General features: G+C 44.2%; 1 protein-coding gene across 4 annotated transcripts in view; it reads left to right on the forward strand.

Annotated features, from left to right (window-relative positions):
- The window catches only part of LOC135396527 (FYVE, RhoGEF and PH domain-containing protein 6-like), a 164,516-nt gene that overhangs the window by 100,287 nt on the left and 42,391 nt on the right, over nt 1-21,838 (forward strand). For all 4 annotated transcript variants that reach the window (XM_064627553.1, XM_064627554.1, XM_064627556.1 and 1 more), the window contains 3 exons: nt 13,783-13,876; nt 18,903-19,046; nt 19,109-19,208. In XM_064627553.1, coding sequence (XP_064483623.1) covers nt 13,783-13,876; nt 18,903-19,046; nt 19,109-19,208 — 338 coding nt within the window. The remainder of the gene's footprint in view (nt 1-13,782; nt 13,877-18,902; nt 19,047-19,108; nt 19,209-21,838) is intronic.

Consider the following 21,838-nt stretch of genomic DNA (forward strand, 5'->3'; position numbering starts at 1 on the left):
AATGTACTCCCTCATATACGTTTCTTGGAAATCAGTTTCAACTGATGCTCATCCATCGATATCTAACCGAAAATAATACGTTTTGTCGCCGGTGTTAGGCCTAGTGAACACGGCGATCACAACGAAATCATAACAAAAACGGCGCTGTCCTGTACAATCTTACATTTAATTGCTGGATTTCATGGATATAAACATTCTTGCCTCTTACATTCCAACTATTCATGTAGATTTGATTAAAAATCATACCGACAACAGAGTGTGTCCCAGCAGGTGGTTCTGCCGGCAGCGGTACAGCGACGGAAGCAGACGACAATTCCCGACGTGCCTTACGCTCCCTAGGTGGCGCTCATCAAATTGGCACCAAAAATCCTCCAATTTTGCAGATTGCGAGAGCTATCCATTTCAATCCCATCCAATCCACTTCCCACCCAAAATGGCGCTGCCCATGTTGGATAAGGGGCAAATAGGGAGGATAGGCTGATTGATAGCGCCCCATATTTCAAGACTTCATTGGTCGGAAAGCTGAAAAAGTGGGCGGAGCTTCAGGTATAGGCATGACCCATTAATGGCCAGATTCCCTTTTAATATAGAGCTCTGCTCTCACCGACATCGTGAAAGAAGGTCGACATGGCAGTTTTTTTGGCTCGATGTCTCTCCTCTCCCGACTCCGGAAATGCGCGTCTATTTCCGCCGCCCGCTCACGCCGCCGCATCGGGCGTCGCCAAGTGAGAACTGGCCCTAAGTATGGCCAGTACTGTGTATGCCAAAGGGAGTCTGGCCATTAGGAGGAGCCTAAAAAAGAGGCTCGACCTGTCAATCAAATTGAGCGTTTTTCATTGACTGCTGTTTTCTATGCGGGCCGCCATGACACCAAAATTTTCCCGAAATAGGCGGCGTAGCTTGGAACGGTGAAGCGAGGATTTTACGACCAATTTTTTTCAAAAATTACGTCAATGTTTTTCCATAAGTGTACATTCTGTTGCAATTATCTTGCAACTCATCTTTAAATTACGCTCCAGTGTCGATGTTCGCTTGAAAATAACTAGGGCTGTGCGAATCCGAATATGTATTTGAAGTCTAATCGAATACCGAATCGAATCGGAAACCAAATGTCGAATATCGAATCGAATATCGAATATTCCCAACAGATATTTATTTTCAGCACCAAAATGTTACAATTACAGGGTCAAGTATACATGGCATAATGAAAATAAGAGTCGATGCATCCAAAAATCCAAGTTGAAGCCTACACAGCTCATAGGTTGTTGTGGAGGAAAACTAAATGTTCCACATGCTGTGGTGTGAGGCTTTCTCTTCTCACTGTTACAGTATTCCCAGCAACTGAAAAGAGACGCTCACTTGGAACTTCTGTTGCTGGTACCCCTAGATATTTCAATGCGACCTTTGCAAGATTAGGAAAGGTCACCTTACCAATTGTCCTCCAGAAGTGAAGGGGATCTTCCTTGCGGGAGATCACAGGCATTGAGAAAAAACTTTTTACTTCCTCAACAATATGGTCACTTCTTTGGCTTGTAGCTTTCTTGTTCGAATGGGTGCGCAATTGATCAATGCTGTCCCATACAGAACTACAAGATGGCTCAGTGTGGTGGCTTCCATATGCAGAAGGCTGTTCAGCCACTGAAGGAGTTCCTGTCGGCATCTCTGCAGCAACAGTGTTGACCAGTAGGGTACGCTGCAGTGGCTCCGTGCAAAATATATCTTTGTAACGTGGGTCACATGCTGTAGCTATCTGGAGCTCTTTACATTCAGTGTGGAAAGCAAAGCGAACTTTGAGACTTTTTAGCAAATGTGCTGCAAATAGAGAGGCTTGCCCCTCAGCAACAACCTGTTGTTTTAGGACAGCTTCAGATCCATACAGAAATGGTATCACTGATGAAATAGTGCTGTACTTCTCCCCACTCAGTCCTTTTGTTGCTTCTGCAATCGGTTGCAAAGCTGTCACCATACCACATGCTGCTTCCCACTCACCTGGGGTCAAGTTTTCAACTCCATTGTCAGATGAGAGAAGCTCAAGTGCAATTGCTTCTTTTAACTTCAGCAGCCTACACATCATGTCGTATTCACTATTCCAACGTGTGTCAACATCCTGGATAAGCCCCACTGGAGCAATCTCTGTTCTTTGCTGGTATTCCTTGAGCCTCCTCAGTGCTTGTGGGCTATGCTTGTAGTGCCCAACTATAGCACGAGCCTTCTTGCACAGTGCGCCTATTCCAGTGGTTTGCTCTTTAGCATCTTTAATTGCTAGTTGGAGTGTGTGAGCCATGCATGGAAGGTGTATGACATCCATAGCCTTAACAGCAGATGTAATGTTTCTGGCATTGTCTGTCACTACAAACACAGGTAGCTGTTCTGTGGGAAGACCCCACTCTTCAATCACAGATGCAAGTCTGTTCTGAATGTTAAGAGCACTATGTTTTTCAGGCATATGCACATTTGCTAAGGTCATGGTCTTGATTTGAAAGTCTGACGTCAGGTAGTGGCATGTTACACAGATATAGCTGTGGTTGGCTCTGGACGTCCATAGGTCAGTTGTAAAAGAAATAGACTGCAGTCCTTTTTCAGCGTCATCACGAATTTCCTTCTTTAGATTCTGCACTGTACTTTCGTACAATGCTGGGATCACACTTCTGGAAAACGTGGTGCGATGTGGTATGTTGTACAAGGGCTGAAGATACGCGATTAGTTCTTTGAACCCCGTGTGTTCGACGATGTCAAACGGCTGTAGGTCCATCGCGAGCATTCTCGCAATTCTCTGTGTTATTGCGTCGCGTTCCTTCTCTGGCAGAGTTCGCTTTTGATATGTTGCTTGTAATGTCTCCTGTGAGCTTACTTTCTCGTTTGCCCGTTTCTTACCTCCTGCCTCTAGAAAACGAACGTACAAGGAGTGATGCTTGTTCTTCAAGTGATTCGCAAGTGGCGTTGTCGTGCTTGACGGTGTCCTGAGTGTGGCGTCGCACGCATTGCATTTAGCGTCTTCGGACGTAACCTTCGTAAAATATTGCCATATGGCACTCTTTGCAGCGCTCCTGCTCATAGCGACTTGAATAAATGTTTTGTATCTTTAGGAAGCCTTCGAAACGCACGAAATGGAAACGAAACTAGGTGCGCCGCTGATACAAGGTACCCGCCAAACGCTCGGAGTGGGAACGCACTCACTGACGCCCACGATGCCCTCTCGTGCCCGGAGTTGTAGTTGCAGAAAGTGCGCAGTTTCGGTTTGGGTTTGGACGCGTATGGTACACGTTTTCGTCGCAATTGCGTTTCTTTTTTTTTTCTTTATTGTGCAGTGCGTTGTCGTTTGTACTTTTTGACAATTTGGGCAGATGTATTCGCGAAATTAGTCGAATATTCGACGAATAGTCGAATATTCGAAAATTCGTATACCTGATATTCGATTCGCGCATCGAATAATTCGAGTGTTTAGTATTCGATTCGTATTCGAGTATTCGAATATTCGCACAGCCCTAAAAATAACATGTTTCATCGTCCTTGTTAGGCCTAGTAACGACAGCAATCAGAGGCAAATAGCAAGAAAAACGCTACGGATTGCCAAAAATTTTCATTTTATGACATACTTTTATTCATGTACACACCTTTGCCCATTCTTGATTCAATCATGTTATGTTTTATAGTTAAAATACGTATAATACCGGCAGTCTGTTCCAACTAGCAGTTCTACTGGCCAATGAGTTCTGTTAGCATACACTTCTGCTTCTGCTACTTCTGCCCTTCTGCTATTCTGCGTCTTCCCGACATGCCCCTCTTCATCCAGATGGTGCCATTAAAAGTGGACGCAAAATCCATTATATTGCTTGGTCGTCGGGGAGTATCTTATTCAATCCAATTCAATCCAGTTTCCCGAAAATGTTGGCATCCAGTGAATAGAGATAATTTATAGCTTGGATAGCCTTGGATTAATAGTGAACTGTATTTTGCCTTATGATTGGCCAGAGAGCTCAAAAAGTGGGTGGAGCTCCAGGTATAGGCAGGTCCCATTAATGGCCAGACTCCCTTTGGCATACACGGCACTGACCATACTCAGAGCTGTGTATGCCAAAGGGAGTCTGGCCATTAGGAGGAGCCTAAAAAAGAGGCTGTACCTGTCAATCAAATTGAGCGTTTTTCATTGGCTGCTGTTTTCTATGAGGGCCACAATGACACCAAAATTTTCCCGAAAATGGCGGCGTAGCTTGGAACGGCGAAGCGAGGATTTCATGACTAATTTTTTTCTGATGCTATGATTTTTCATGACTAATGGCTAGTTCCATCTCAAATCGAACAATCCGGTACACTTGATGTCTCGAATGAACGGGAAAAAAATATATGTTGAAGCCATCAGTGAGTTAGGAGAAATAAACGCTTTCCGAATTCTCTGCGCTGCACGGTTCGGGAAATAGGAGAGGAGGAAGAAACTGTCTATCATAAGGCGACGTCGTCGCGAGCGGGTTTGAGCGTTCGCTACAAGGCCATTTCTTCTCGCATTATAGTAATTTCTTGATCTGGCTTTAGACCACTTAGGGCACAATAGGATCCTTCGTTGGCAGTGCTGTACCGGTTTTTGTTTGTCTGCAAAAAAAATATCAAAGTTGACTCAAAGTGCCGAAAAACACCATATTCACTGCAGCTTTGCGGACGATGTACAAAACGGATAAGACCGAGCTTTATGCCGTTTAATTTGTCATTCATAGGGCTATCGAATGATGTATAATTTGTTGCTCTACTCTGTAAGGAACGTAAGCGATGCCTCTTTTAGTAGCACCATACCACCGAAAAATGACGAATTTCGGAAGCCTTTATCTAAAAAACCCCACCGAAAACTTTCCTCGAAAATTTTATATGTTGTAGGTAGTTTCTTAGACTATGCACAGAAGCAAAATCAAAATTCGGACTTGATTGGTAGGCGCACTGTGAATTTTTTTGCCAGCCCTATACGCGGAGCGCATTCAAGCGGAGGCACCGTGTCCCGCGTGTTGCAAAATCAAATTTTCCAAAGGGACTTTCAACTTCTGTCTTCATATAAAAAGTAATTGCTGTCATTTGAAACCATTCTGAGGTTTCAAGGTTTCCTTTTCAAGGTTCTGAGCGTTTGCGTTCATAACAATGATGTAATCGCTGAATCTAGATTGTGGAGCAACCAGATGTGCTCGCATTTTTTGCGGGATGTCACACATGCATTGCAAGTGCTGGGATCCCGGGAAGAACAGTGATTTTACATCTTTGTAAGAGGCATATCTGTTCAGGGTTATTCTAAACAAGCATATTTACTGTACGCATTATGGCAGGAGGGACGCAGTGACTTCCAGTATTATTTGAAACATTTCCTTTCCTACGGCCCCATGACCTCGGACGGGGGAAATTGCACTGAGGAAAATGTTGTAGTGTCATACGCACACACTCAAGGCTAATTCATGGTGCCTTTTGTGAACCTTGCCGAAACAGCCCGACTGGCGCCGCTGTCGAATATGTTATTCGGTTCGACATGCTGCGACCATGGGAAGGTCCTGATCGCATTTACTCCCTGAAGACACCTTGCGCAAAGTTTCGCCTACACACAGAAGACGCTTCACTCACTTCTCGACTACAGAAGTGCATGGGGTGCCCTTATACAGAGTGTGCGACGACATCTGCATTACTGTAGTGTGTCGTCCTGGTGTCACACCTACCTCAATGGCCTCTTTGTTGTACAGTGCTGATCGTGTGGATTTCGCTGACTAGATATATATACCGCCTCATACACAAGACAAAAGTGCTATAGACAAAGGATTTTCGCTTTGCTTCGGAGATCTGCGTAGCTGCCATAAAGACCGTGGTTCCAGCAGATCAAGCCGAAGGCGTAACAGAAATGGGCCAGCTATGCAGAAGCTGCTTCAAGTACTTCACAGCAAAGGTGACTGAATCACAACACGCAGCAATGTTGCCCACATTTGAAAGAAAATCTGACAAGAACCTGCCATCAAGAGTAACATTAAAGGTGTTGTGACAGTTGGTTTCGAGCTTTCCCAGATAAATAAGAAAAACTATTCTATCACCCGACATCACCCCATATTCAAGTTTTCAGGTCCATGACGTGAACAGGTACGGAGAAAAACGGCCCAGAAGAAGCGACATCATTGACGTCACACAGGAGCAGCGAGGGAAGACGCGCGTCTCCCAAGCAAAATGGGGGAGAGGGGTCCGTGAGGTCACACCGTGGGTCGTCGTTTTGTGGCTGCACCTATTTTCCGAACCAATCTAGCGAGAAGAAAAATTCTTTTTCCCACTGTGTTCTCATAATGAGTACAATGCATATATATTATGCTTCAACACATCAGAGAAAGTGTCGCAACACCTTTAAGGAAAGTGGCTTCCACAACGGCCTAAAGCAGTTCATGACACGAGCACTCTCATCCACCCGGAATGCTCTGCATAACTCTCGTTACCTTCTTACCTTCGTCACCTTGTCTTATTCGCTGTCAAGTTCTTGTTATTCTGTGTACTGTAAATATGCTTCGATATGATCACCGTGGACAAATATACCTCTTATAAAGACGCGAAAGTATTCTAAAGCACTCTGTTCGTCACGGGCTCCCAGAACTTGCAGCGCATGTGTGTCATCCCGCAAAAAATGTGAGCACATATGGTTGCTCCACAGTCTACATTCAGTGATTACAACACTATTATGAACGCAAGCGCTCAGAACGGTTTCAAATGATAGCAATTACTTTTTATGTGAAGACGGAAGTGAAAGTCCCCTTGGAAAATTCGATTTTGCAACACGCGGGACACGGTGCCACGGCTTGAATGCGCTCCGCGTATAGGGCTGGCAAAAAATTCACAGTGCGCCTACCGATAAAGTCCGACTGTTGATTTTTCTTCTGTGCATAGTCTAAGGAACTACCTACAACATATAAAATTTTCGAGGCAAGTTTTCGGTGGGGTTTTTTAGATAAAGGCTTCCGAAATTCGTCATTTTTCGGTGGGATGGTGCTACTAAAAGAGGTATCGCTTACGTTCCTGATAGAGTAGAACAACAAATTATACATCATTCAATAGCCACATGAATGACAAGTTAAACGTATAAAGCTCAATCTTATCCGTTTTGTACATCTTCCGCAAAGCTGCAGTGAATATGGTGTTTTAAGGCACTTTGAGTCAACTTTGATATTTTTTTGCAGACAAACAAAAACCGGTACAGCACTGCCAACGCAGGATCCTATTGTGCCTTAAGTGGTCTAAAGCGAGATCAAGGAACTTCTATAATGCGACAAGAAATAGCCTTGTAGCGAACGGTCAAACCCGCGCGCGACGACATCGTCTTATGAGAGGCAGCTTTTTCCTCCTCTCCTACTTCCCGAACCGCGCAGCGCAGAGAATTCGGAAAGCGTTTATTTCTCCTAACTCACCGATGGCTTCAACATATATTTTTTTCCCGTTCATTCGAGACATCAAGTGTACCGGATTGTTCGATTTGAGATGGAACTAGCCTAATGCTATCAGCGCCACAGCTGTGAAGCGGCGCAGAGGAGAAACCACAAAAGCGCGGCGCAGGGGAGAGCAGGGTGTCGGAGCGAACCGGAACCGCAAACCGAAAAAAGAACGCTATTTTAGTGCGAACCGGAACGGAATCGAAACCGTATAAGTTTGTTTCGCTCAGGAGGGAAACCGAAAAATCTATTTAACGGTTTTCGGTCCAAAAAAAGAACTTCGCCGGTTTGTACTACGGATAGGTGAATGAAACAGACGTCGTGTGCTCTGAAGTCATGTCATGGGTACCATACGAGGGTTACGGTTACGGTGGAATGTATGTCTGTATACTATGACCCTTAGGCTCCCTTTGTAATAGTTTATCGTTCACGCACGCACACAGACTTAGAGGTACACGTGACTCTCTAGCAATGTGCTGTACTGTTCGTTCTAATTTGATCCCCGCACCCTCTCAACTAAACAGCGACTCAAGGGTGCTGCATAACGGCTTCTTTATCGGTAATGTCACGCAACACGTCCCTTGTTTGAGAGCAGCTAAGTTGAATACATTTACGTATACGCGAGGGCAAGCCCGCGCGAAGTGGCAACTCTTTTGTGGACAGGACACGAAGAAAATAAAACTGAGCCGTCAGGCACGTTTGTGAGTGAAGGTGTTCCTTGATTTGCGTCGTACTCGTGCGGTGGTGCTTGCTGGCTAGACAGTAGCAACAGACATTCGGATGGGACGCGATCGCTCCAACCCAGCAAGAAAGTACTTTACGTATAACATGACGACATACAAGTCCGTTTGTAGCATGTGCTTCAAGAAAGGAGAAAGCCTATTTGAACAGACAGTAACCTACAGGAACCAGGAGCTACCAATTTTACAGCTGTCTATTAATATTAAATACCATGTATGCGGAATAAGCGTGTTTACATTTTGTAACATTGAGTTTTTTTGTGGGGACAAATATTCCCAGCAGAAGCGGAACCGGTTAAAATCCGGTATGAACCGTTATTTTTTTTGCTCCGGAGCAGAACCGGTACCGGATCGTTTATGATGTAACCGGAACGAAAAACGTTTCGGTTCGACACCCTGGGGGAGAGGCTGTATGTTATGGTCGCGTAACTAATACAGTTGGTCATGGGTTGGTCACACCTTTTGTTCTGATAAGCAAGTTTAACCTCACTTAAAGTTCACAGTAATATGCAGCGTTGATGGTGCGACGATCGTGCAAGAAATCAATGTGCAAAATGCCGCGCTCATGCCAAAAAACAGTTGCAAGCACCTTGCCAGCTGATAGCCAAGTCTTGGCTTTGACAGGTGCTTTCGTTTTCAACTTCGTCACGGCCTTCCACAAATTCTTTATGCCAGGCGCCTTCAACAGTGTTTGACCCTGAACTGTGCCTTCAATCTGTGCAGAATTTCGGTCGGTTTTACACCCTCACGAGCAAGAAACTTTATAATACAGTCAAACTCCTTTATAACAAACTTCAGGAGACCACGGAAGATCTTCATTGTAAAGGTAACTTCGTTAAAACGGATGTTTCAAAGGAAAAACGCCTTAAAATGCTAGCAATCTTGTTTATTGGTAGGATTTCGTTGCTCTGATCAAAACGCACCTCAGACATTCAACCTACAATAGGCCTGGAACCTTATCTCTGTTTTGACCTTTTTACTCCCCTCGCAGCAATAAGCCGCGAAGCTGTGTGACGAAAACAGCGACCAGAACACGTGGAGGGAACACATCAGGACAGCTTCTGGCAACATTACACGTCACCATTTCGCAAGTCGGCTTCACCTAACGCCTGTGTGCTTTTGGCGAAGCTCGCTTTACGAACGCGCGACTCGCGGGTGGAAAGGTTGCTGGGCCTTTTGAATCATCTTGCGAATTTCGGCAGCATAGGCCAAAAACGAAGACACAAAAGTGTTACGACCGGCCTCTTACACTGACAGTAATGGAAAATGAACAATCAGTGTCTATTTTCTTATCTCAATTTTTATTTTGGTTTAATTATTTTGATACGATTTTTTCTGCGACTATCCTTGTGTTTGCTGACCAAGAGCGAGGTAGGCTCCGCCTCCTGGATGCTGGCCAATAGGAGGACGTGGAGGGCAGGCACTTACCAGGCCTCTGCTCTCGCCTAAGAGATGGCGCAACGTTACCGTTGTTTCGCGTGTCGGTCTGTACACCCCGCCACCAAGAAGCAGGTCGCACAAGCGAGGTCCATGAATCCCGACTGCGCCCCACCCCACGTGAAGGAGCCATCCAGAAGGATGAACACTAGGGCTGTGCGAGTAGCGAAATTAGAGTAGCGAGTTAGAGTCGAGTTCGAGTAATACCAAGTCACTGTTTCGAGTATCGAGTCGAGTTGGAGTAGTTGGCGTCCCATTAAATGATAGGTAATGTGTAGAAGCAGGAAGATAGGCATTAAATTTCAAGCTGCTTTAGCGCCGCTTTTTGACCAACTTCCCCTTAAAAATGTTCTTTTGTGCTACAGTTGACACCAAAAATTGAAATGAATGAAGATGATAAGAGCTTTATAAAAACAATGTGCCACCTAAGGACAACATTGCTAAATGAATATTGCAACCACAAAAGATTTGCAAGTTATGGGCAGGAAAACTGGACTTTCTACAAGGTGTGGTTTAACACTTGCCTTACCGCCGCAAAAATGGCCATTTTTGGGTGGTTTGACAAATATATTTTTTTGTGGCTGACAGTATCACTTCAAGATATGTTGCTATATAGGAAAATGTAGCCAAATCAATGCACTATCGAATAATGTAAGTTTAATAAACGAAGCTATCCATGTATTTCCAAAATTGATTTTAGGACACCAAAAAATTGGTGCAAACAACAGAAACCCTAATGAATATACGCCTGTATCTTGAACAAAAATATCAATCTACAAGTTCTAAAATATACAAAATGTGGCAATCTTTGTCAGAAATAATATCTGAAGATATCAACCCTCTGGATAGAAGTTCATGAGTTGTGGAAAATAATGTGAACACTGCATGTTGTTCATGTAACTGAGTGACCGAGTTCATTGAAGGAGTAAAACGAAAATTAACAGCGTAATTTCTGCTGAAAACATTAGATTCAGGCTCAACTTTCCTGTTGTACCACATATTGCTATTTCACCACTCTTCCATTCCTCCCGGTTAGTTTTGAGACAGGAAGAAGAGCAATAGTGCAAGTTATACATGCCCACACATGCAGGACAAAAATCTAATTGTCTAACACCTTCAGAGTCGTTATTTGCGTTGTAATAAACGAAATCTAATCAAAATATGCTTAAAACGGGAGTATTGCGCATTTGCGAAAGAGGTCTGCCGCGGGAAAACGCCGCCGCAACAAAGATAGAATCTCCACACTACCTCCTAGGCGCAGGGCCAACTTCATAAATCGCTACCACAAAGAAAAATAGTGAAAATGGAACTCATTCTGTAGTGTAGTATCCAACAAATGTGATTACTTGTCCAAACCTACTTTAGGGACCGAGTAGCGCCGCTCATGAAACGTCGCTCACCGGTGATCGACTCTCTATGGGCGCGGTAAGAAATCTCTGACATCTCCGTCAGACATCTCTGAGTTTTATGAAATAGTAAAACCTAAACAGACTCTCTCGCTGAAGAAACGAAACTACGAAATGTGCTTCTCCCGTGTCGGATACGCTTCCGCGCGCGCGCTAGTAGAGTAGCGCCGCTCATGAAACGTCGCTCACCGGTGATCGACTCTCTATGGGCGCGGTAAGGAATCTCTGACATCTCCGTCAGACATCTCTGAGTTTTATGAAATAGTAAAACCTAAACAGACTCTCTCGCCGAAGAAACGCAACTACGAAATGTGCTTCTCCCATGTCGGATACGCTTGCGCGCGCGCGCACGACGCCTCCATGGCCAGCAGTAGCAAGTTGTAGCCGGTTTTGCCACTGATAGCCACTACTCAGTCTGTAGCCAAGTCGAGGTTAGCCGAAGCTAATAGTGAAAACAAGATGGCGGAATTGTGACAGCGGTCACGACCTACCCTATACTAGAGACCTGGACAGCTGGCGATCCCCTATGGAAGAGACGGGTCACGGGTTAGTTACGTTAGTGACCGCCGCAAGCGCCACATAGCATTATTGGGGAGAGGGAATCACCCTTGCCACCGCCTTTAGTCTGCTACGCAGGGATACACAGGCTGTTGCTAAGCATGCGCTATTATCTCTCTTATACTGCTTCGTCGTTGTCAACACAGCCTACCATACATCGCCGCGGTTTCGACAAGTCACGTGGTAACGAATAGTGCGAGCTAGCGCCAAATCCCATAGCCAAGCGGCGATTGCCAGAACTACTACCCCGGTGCTGGGAACATTGCGGATGTCCAGGTCTCTAGTATAGTAGTAGGTCATGACAGCGGTCACAGCTGCGCCAAATGCGTGTTTCCAAATGGTGGAATCGTTGTGACATGTTATATCTTACATGTGATGGATTTTAATGTGGATCTAACGCAAGCTCGAAACGATATCGAGTACTCGAAAGTTGACGAGTCATCATTTGTCGAGTCGAGTTCGAGTCGAGCATGAGATCGACTCGACTCGAACTCGAAATTTCGAGTACTCGCACAGCCCTAATGAACACCTGTTCTCTCTCCCTGCCTTTTATGACCCCCGCGGAACCGTCATCTGTTGTGCCAAGCGCGCCGCGTCGGAATGAGAAACGCTCTTAAAAAGTTTGCCAATCAACATTTGCTTGCAAAACTTCGTTGTAAAGGGCGTGAATTTCGCCCTCCCGATTTCAAAATCACTTATTTCTGTATGTTCGTTATACAGGAATTCGTTATAAATGTCCGAAGTATACATTGAATCCTATGGGCACCTGACCAGACCGCGAAAAACGTTCGTTATAACTGTGTTTTCGTTATAAAGGCGTTCGTTGTAAAGGAGTTTGACTGTAATACAATGCTCAATCGACAGGTGTACTGAAGAAATGAAACGAGACTGCACGGCTTCTCACGTGACTACTAACCCACCTACCTAGCACGTGCACAAGCGGCAGCATGTGCACAGCATTCGTTCAGCATGGCGTTCTAACAGAACGCCCTCTACAACAAATGTCTCGTTTATATTTGGTCCACCCTCGTAAACAGTAGGGACTGGTATAGTATCCAGTGCTAAGACGGTAACATTGTGGGTTTGAATATCATTGAGGAGAAGATGTATGAAAGTCATTACAACATATTTTCAAAAATAAACGTGGTACATAGCAAGTTCTTTTAAGCTGTGTTGACTTGTCATAGATTGCTTTCCAGCCCTTGTAACCATTGAGAACCTCGACTTATTGAATTAATTCGTACGTACGTATCACTAAAATCCCGAGACTAGTCACTATGAAAACAGACACACACAGGCAAAGTCGCTAAAAGGTTTTAGTACATAATATCAATTCTAATCACTAGCTCGCTTGCACTTCAGCAGTTCTTTTATTGAATTACTGTTTTGAAAAATTCTGGCCATTGATTTATGGTGGGTGACCGTGTACTGCGTACCATGCCATCCAGATATGTTGCTTGGTGATGTGCAGTTTTTAGTTTTTGAACAAAATTTGGTTGTCTGTATGATTAGGATGAAGCTTTTATCTTTTGGTTAGCATTTTTCTTTTAACAGGATCGTCTTAGTTTTTTTCTATTAAAGGGAATATCGCATCCGTCCCGGTCGATTCTGAAACTGTAGTGCTGTTTTACTCCGCGTTCATAACTGATAATAACGCTGAAAATCCAACACGAATTGGTGGCGTTGTTCTAGTGCAGTTTCATGTAACACATGGCAAGAGCAGACGACGTATATTGAGAGTATTTAAGGATTCTCTCTTTGGAAACACCACCCAGAGAAGGCCAATCAATGAGCGCCCTTTGGCACAGACAAGACTAATCAGGGAGCGACTGGAGGGACCTTTTACTGTGGTTCTGCTCATCATAACTGTATTTCTTTTGTGCCATAAGAATGTGAAATCATCATTATAATCATGATCTGCATTGTACTTGCAATGCTTTGGAGTAGAAATTCATTCAGTATGAGGAGAATTAGCGACTGGTGTTATATGACAGTATTAGATTTACAATGGTCCTTGAAAGTAATTCCCACAGAGAAATACTCATCAGTCCAGCGTGGCTCAAAACTTCGTGGTCTTGAGTTCTTCACATTTGTGCATCATCGTGGCATTTGTAATTCATTAGCGGATATTCAGTAATTACAACAACATTAATAATTATTGACCTGGGATGTGAGTGTACAGCTGTGACACAGTGCTGTCTCCTAATTCCCCCGTAGCTCTTCTGAAGTGCGTCAGCTATGGATAACTGCACTCAACAAAGCTATTGAAGACACTGTCAACCGCAAATGTTCCTTCTTGCTACTTCAAAAGGTAGGTGCATAACAATAAGGATATAATCATGTTTTCACAAATGTTCAGTTCATAGTGAAGCTAAAATGAATCGGAACTTCCAGCAAGCAAAACCTAGTTTTCGTAGTTATGATGGCACTAGGTCGGTTGTGATCTGTTTCATCGGCTGTCCACAACGGCGCTCCTGTATTTTTGGGCACACGGAACGCTGCGGGCCTTTATTTCCGCCCATGCAACCAGAGACCATATTTTTCCAGAACCCTACTCCTTTGTGGGGTAGATCCGGTGACCCTAAAGTGGCTAGCCAGATGAGTAGGTTTGGGAATGCATTATGCTTCATCATGTAAGCATGGAGACGTGTGGCTTTTTATGGGGATGATGGACGGGAAGCTTCCAACAGGATGGCTACATTGTTTCTTAAAATCACATAACATGACACAGCCAGCATGTTTCACACTCTGTGATCTCCTTCCTTTTATAGAACAAACATCCTTTCAGAATCCTTGGTAGAGACACCTCGCTACCCTAAGTGTTCTGGAGTAGCCGGCCCAATGTAGAGTTGGGCCAGCAAGTTGGTAACGTGTTGGCTTGCTGAGCTCAAGATCGCGGGTTCAATCTTGGCCGAGGACGGTGGCAATGTGGGGGATATAAATATTCCAGCGCCGTGTGTAGGCAATTTTCAGCACACATCAAATGAACCCCAGGTGGCCAAATTATCCACCCTGCGGCACGTGCAGCATGTCGCCACATAAATTGGCTGACTCAACTTACATGTAAACCTACTCCCAATTACTAGTTATGTATGGACCAACATCACACTTTTTTACACAAACCAACCAATCTCATTTGAAAATATTGTTAGAAGATTCAGTAAAAATACACAATTGCGATTCTCTTCCAACAGCTTAGGCAGCGTGAAATGGAAAAAGCAACAATGCAGCATGACACGATTTTTGCTTGGATGACTGCATACCTTGTGCACATGGAATATAAGAGAAATATGCAAAGCACGAAATGCTCGCCTGAACGAGGAAAAAAAGAAAAATGAAAATATACTTTGACAACTGCGGAAGTGAATCTCGCTTTTGAAAAGCAAGTCACGAAACGTGCATTGAAACAATTGTGCCAGCTTGCTTGTTTTCAAATGGTGTTATGATGGGCTAGTCCAAGACCTAGTGCACCTGAAGGGATTAACTATTTGAAAGCTATTCCCGCAGTACGTGTTGACCCTGTTTAGTTTCCAAGTTCCTCGAAAAAGAGGAGACGTGACTGGTGACGTCACTATTCGGTCTTACCCAACCCTGCCGACCTTGGGAACGTGAGTTGACCGAGTTAACTCCCTAGTTTACTCTGCCTAGTTTTGAAATGTAGGTACTGACGTCATTAGGCAAGTCGACCCGGTTTTCAAACGGCGCTTCGAGTAGAATATGCTCCTCCCGAGTTAACTGGAGTAGGTTTACGAACGTACCCAGTGACATTTGGGCCTCGGGGCATCAGAACCTCTTGGTCGCTGCTTCACTTTGCTGTGATGGTGTTGAATTCGCTGTAGGATCAGCTGTGTGAGATTGTAAAGCATTCCTGCCATGAATTAGGGGTATTTACCACACATTCCGAGAAACAGTAGTACTGTTCTGGTCCTTAGCTAGCTCTAAAACGCATAGAAGTAGCTCTCGAACTTCACATGCAACGAGCTGATGCGTGTTGTATATATGGTTCTGCACATGCTGATCTGAGGAAAACATCTCGTCGCAAAATTCACACTCGAATTTCCGGGCTTCTTCCATGATGCAGCTGAGGAGAGCAGCAGCAAAAGCAGACGACAGGTCTGACGTCACTACTCTTAGGTACCCCCCTCTGATAGGCAAGTTGATCCAGTCGATCCAAAGTTGATCCAAATTCTGGAACACAAAGGGTGTTTATGTTTATTCGCTTCGAGAACAGCCTGAGTTGAGCGGAAGTCAGTCATCGAACCGGAAATCGCAGTGCGATTGCACAGTGTCGTCTGCGTCCAGTTGGCGCTGTTTATCACTTTATAACACAAGGTCCGGACTCCACGTGTCCTGCTGTGAGACACACACATTCTTGCACTTAACCTGTTTCTCTCCATTCTAATCACCTGCCCCAAATTCTGTTGTGTGTCACTTTTCCTCATTCATCCGTTCGCTGTCTCTTTCCATATGTTAATTGCTCGAAGGTTTCACTTGTGTCTATAATTACAATCTTTCTGGTTTTGTGTTTCTTCTTTTTGCTTTTTGTCTGTCCACCTCTCACCAGGACGAATGTTACATATTCTATGTTCTACATAATATGTACAACATGGAATGTTCCCTGAAGAATGCAGACTCAGCATGAAAGCCAACATTAAAGTTATTTGATATGTTTAATTCCCAGCGATTTCTATACATTTTTTACACCAGGGGCAATATTTTAGCACTTATAACTACAGTGAAACCTCCCTATCTGTGTCCTACTTAGGGAGGTGTCCGAGTTACAGAATACGAGGGAAACAAAAAATGGAAAAGATCACAGCTGTGTTGCCAGAAATGTCCCCCTTCTTCAATTCATGGTCATTAGTGGTACCTGGTCCTCTCTACCCACTCTTCACTGATAATTATTACTGATTTTGGTAGATTCAGTTCTGTGCAGATTCCACTCAGTGGCATTACCTTTGAAGCTTTTCGAGCAGCGTGCTGCTTGCTTGATAATTTAAACCAACTTGAAATTAATCTCAAGGACTTGTCTCTGAAGCGTCAGCCCACTTTTCATTGCCTTGGTGCAGTGTGCGTTAACAGGCTCTAGTCAAACCGAAGACAAGTGCTCCCACAAAGAATAGTACAATGTAGACTGACAACACCTGTTTTTGAACTAAAAAAACTAAAACAACAAAATGCTGAGCCCAGTATTGGGGAAAAAAAACGGGCGAAAGTCAAGGGCACTTGCTCATTTTGGATCTTTTTGGTGCAGAGATGGGCCGAGATTGAGGTAATTTGGCCAGGGTTTTGTCCGACTTAGCAAGGAAAACCCTGTCCTACTTACGGGATAGGGAAGTGTCCGACATAGAGAATTTCGTCCCCATGTAGTTTCAATGGCAGCCTGCCGGTGCAATGAAATCTTGTCTGACATGGGGAGTTGTCCGAGGTAGGGAGGTGTCTGACTTTGGAGGTTTTTACTGTAAATCCTGAATCCGGGCGGTGAGACAGTCTAGATGAAAAACCATTTCAAAAGTAGCTGCCACCTTCTAGCTGAGGAATTATGAGAACCATCTGGCGAGCTCGCCTTCCAGCCTCTGAGAGAAGCGTGCTGCCACGGATGTGACCCCAAACGAATATCCAAACAGAGAGCAGGCACATCTGAGCCAGTTTGCCTATGCCCTCGATCACGCTCCGTCATATCCACTATGAATGCCTCCAGGTGAACAAATGCGCTAGCCATAGCGTTGTCGTAACTAACAGGTAATCAGCTCATTGATTTCTTTGTTAAAATGTGACTTTCCTAGCTGATATTACAGCTGAACACTGCTGGAGAGAGTATCATTCATGAGTATGCATTGTGTTTCTCTCGGTCCAACTTTTTTGTTAACTCCGACCTGGCTGACATGACTGACATAGTTTTTGAGGACTTGCAGCTATTTCATGTTTGAACCTTGTTGCACAGAATAATATTGTACGGAAGGGTTTTTTGTTTGGGCTGTTTTAGTTTAAAGGCCCGTGTTCTTACATAGAAATGCATACTGCATTCTGCGAAAGATTATTCGCTAGCTCATTTTTCATCGATATCTCAAAACAAATTCAACGGCAATGGTATAACGACGCTTTAAACTGCACTTTCATCCTTAAAATGCGCTTTTATCTGAATTCCTTCACATGAATTTGTATGAATAAGAAAAGTACAGAGTGAAAACTAAATGATGATGTTGAAAATGCAAGAAGAATGTTGTGTCATGCTGAGGATATCATTGCAAATGCTATGAAAACAAAAAAACATTACTGACAACTTGGAGAGTGGGCAGATCCTCCTATCAAAAGGGAGAACGAACCAAGCTTGCAGCGTCCCAAGCAAGTGCAGAAGAGAACAAATAGGCGTTGGGCAGTAGGAGTAGTCACCTAATAGGTTCCCAGTTACTTAATTACTAAAAACTGTAGTTTATTGTTGTTTGACTTTTTACAAAGTATGCCACTTTAACAATGCGTTAATTAATATCATTGCACTAAAATGTTGGTTTACCGAGCTGCCCCGAAACTGCTTTTTGCTGCTTCAAGCAGGTATTTTCTGGTCCAATTTCTGCTTCAAAATGGCAAAGCCCAATCGCACCAGTGTGCACATGCCAGCAGAAGAGACAATCAGGGTTCGCACAGGACCTTGAAAGCCCTTGAATATATGAATTCACCCTTGGAAACCCTTGAATTCTGGGAGCATTTCTCCACAATAACTATCATTTAACAAACAATGACTTCCCCTCTGCCTACATCCTGAACTAGCCGTGCGTCAACGTATTAGACCAAATGTTGACCGCCGTTGCTCCTCCTCTGGCCACACTGGGAAAACTCCGAGCTCGTCTAGTACAGCCCGATAGGAGTTCTTCTAAATGCCATCTGGCACTGCAGATGCACTGCAGCTATCTGCATATGTGCCAGGTGGTGACATTGCTGTGAAGTGCACGTATGAAATTAAAGTAATGGAATATGCTCAAAAAGCGTACCTTCCAGGCATTGTGTCAAACTATGGAAGCCTATTGTAACTGCATATCGAAAGAGTCGTAACGGCGAATTTGCCTGATATTTTTTAGTTATTTCTATCATAATGTTTAAAGGAGGGGTGGCGTGCACAGAACCAGATGTAAGCCTCGAGGTATTCCCTTAATATAATATTTGAAAGTCCATGTGGGTTCTTGAAAAACCTTGAAAATTTTCCAAATTATCTGTCAGAACCCTAGACGTTTATGCAAATGGCCATTGGCAGCTCAAACTGTTGCTCATGGAAAAAGTGTGTTATTATTGATCCATGATTGATGTGGCATGAGCAGTGATGACACTGATGGAATTGGCAGGATGGCGGTGAAGACAGCAGTAGTAGCGAACTGGGCAAAGAGGCTCCGGTGTGGATCCCAGATCGTCGAGTAACCATGTGTCAGCTATGTACGAGAGAGTTCACTTTCACTCATCGAAGGCATCACTGCAGAGCATGTGGAAAGGTGAGAGTCCATACAGCAAACACATGTATGTAGCAATCTTAACTTCAATTCGTGTGGAACAGGTGATCTGCTCAGCGTGTTCATCCAACAGAGTTGCTCTCCACTATGTGGGCCCAAAGCCTGTGCGTGTCTGTGATCATTGCTACTATTCTCTGAGGCAATGTAAGTGGCTTTTACTTTTTGGTAAGGAGCATGAAAGTTCTTGGGATGTTTGGTTCCACAACAGCTGAGCATACATAGGGTGTTCATTTTTATCGCAAGCATATTGCTCATAAAAAAGCTATAAGAGCAGCACAGATGTCGTTTTTACAGCTGAGTTATATGGCCAGGCGGAGACCTTCTCCAAGAGAGGATGTAACTACAACGTGACTAATTATTAAAATTAATTAACTCTTCAATTAAGAGATTTTGGGCAAGAGCAAGATAGCAGAATGGGAGACAATTCTTGTTGAAATCAATTCCATTTTTTAAAGATCCTGCGAGTTGAAATCCATTACCAAATTTAGCTATGCGAATGAGCTGAAACTGTGCTGATGAGAAGCACAGAGAGGACAGCGCTTATTCCATATCAGAGGGACACGTGCTTTAAAGCGACATAGACGATGTAGATGGATTGCCTGTCTGCTGGTCAGATCAACCCCGACCCAGATAAGTGTTCGTCGTTGAAGGTTGTGCACTCCTGTGGTGCACAGCTGTGGTTTCAGCTCATTTGCATAGCGAAATTAGGCGGTTAAAAATTGGCGAAACATAAGCGAAAAAAGGCGGCGGAAAATTAAAAGGTAGAATGACTTTCAACGAGTATTGTCTCCCATTCTGCTATCTCGCTTTTGCCCGAAATTCCTTATTTAAAGAGTTACCTAATGAATTTTGGATAATTAGACATCTTGTAGTTACATACTCTCTTTGCGAGGATGTCTGCCTGGCTGTAGAACCCACATGCAAAAATAACATCTATGCTGCCGTCATAGCATTTTTTATGAAAAATCTAGAATAGATAAAAATGAACACCCTGTATATTTGTAATACCTGCACCTATTCTAAACGTTTGTTTTACTAATAACGTGACATTTTACCAAAAAGCATGTAGGTTTGAAACAGGATGGGTACGGTCTGAATTAAGGATGGTTCGAATTATTGGATGCGGAAATACATTGGTTGGGGCGCCGACAGAGAGAATGGTTTTGCCCGAACAATTAGAAAGTCTGAATTACCGGTCAGCGACGGTATACACTAGGACAGTTCATCTCTGCACAGGGAAGAGTTTGGAGACACCACATAGCAAAGTGTCTCTCCACTCACAAGGCAGCGGAGACATTATGTGTGACACGTTTGAAGTAACTCACATTCAAGCAGCGTGCAGTGGTGGATGATGTGTGTGTGTGGGCAACTCAAGCAGCTAAACTTCCGCTTTCTGCATGTGTTTGCCTTCGGTGCATGGTTTACCGTGCCCTATGAAATGGCATAACCAATCAAAAACAGGAGCCACTTCGCGGGTTTTGTTTCACCGCTCGCTGCGGGCAGAAACGTTTTACATGGGAACGGAAAGTTGGAATGTTGGAGCTTATCATTAGATTGAAAATATAGTGGGCCAAACGAAAATTTGAAAATTCTTTGAATTAACGCGAGTCTACTGTAGCTGCAAAATATGAAGCAAGGGATATCCTCCAGATTTTGGAAACAGACATGTATGCTGTGCAGTAAGCATGATTAACCAAACTATTATATTACTTTGGATATTGGCTATTCAAAATTATTCATTTAGTAGTAAATCAACCTGCTTGCAACAGGATCTGTCAGTAGCAAATAAATGCTAATGACATACTTAGAGTTCTTGGAGGAAGTCACTCAACGTGTTATCAAGCTTTAAAACAGCACACCCTTTTGTAGCATGCTGACTATAATTCCTAGCATAACCTATTCAGGACAGTTCAGGAACAGAGCGATGTCACATCAAGTATCATCCTTTGTGGGATGGCACCTGCCTGCAGTGATGATACTGACATATTTATTATGCAGGGAGTTTCACCTAACGTGTCACAAAATTGTATTAAACAATTCACTTGCCAGAAAGTGATGGGTGGTCACCAGTATATATTTCATTTAATTGATTATACGACTATCCTTGCATTTGCTGACCAAGAGCGAGGGAGGCTCCTCCTCCTGGATGCCGGCCAATAGGAGGACACGGAGGGCAGGCAATTCCCAAGCCTCTACTCTCGACTAAGAGATGGCGCAGCGTTACCGTTGTTTTGCGTGTTGCAAGGCTCGTGCCATGGCGCACCAATCTAACCAACGCTTCGCTGTCCGTTAACCGGCGTACGTGCGACTCCTGCGTGGCCTCGTTCCCCTGTTGACGGATGGCGTAGCCGTTGGTCAGATTGGTGCGCCATGGCAGAAGCCTTGCGGCAGGCAAAATAACGGTAACGCCGCACCATCTCTTAGCCGAGAGTAGAGGCTTGGGATGTGCCTGCCCTCCGTGTCCTCCTATTGGCCGGCATCCAGGAGGAGGAGCCTCCTTCGCTCTTGGTCAGCAAACGCAAGGATAGTCACCGAAACTGAAATGCGGAGAGGAGAAACCTTCCAGAAACATAGGGTTTCTGAGCCAAGACAATGTAGTTGCGGGCGCAGTTGATGCACAACCACCCCAAGCATTCAACTACAATGTGACTAATTCAAGCAGGTTCACCCCCCATTCACCCCAAGCATTCTGCAGTGCCCCCCCTGGAAAAAATCCTGGTAGCGCCCATGGACAGATAAAAAACTTCAGAAGTTTAACATAAGGTAAACAACGA

This window comes from Ornithodoros turicata, chromosome 6 (genome assembly GCF_037126465.1).
Source record: "Ornithodoros turicata isolate Travis chromosome 6, ASM3712646v1, whole genome shotgun sequence".
NCBI classification, from domain to species: Eukaryota; Metazoa; Arthropoda; class Arachnida; order Ixodida; family Argasidae; genus Ornithodoros; species Ornithodoros turicata.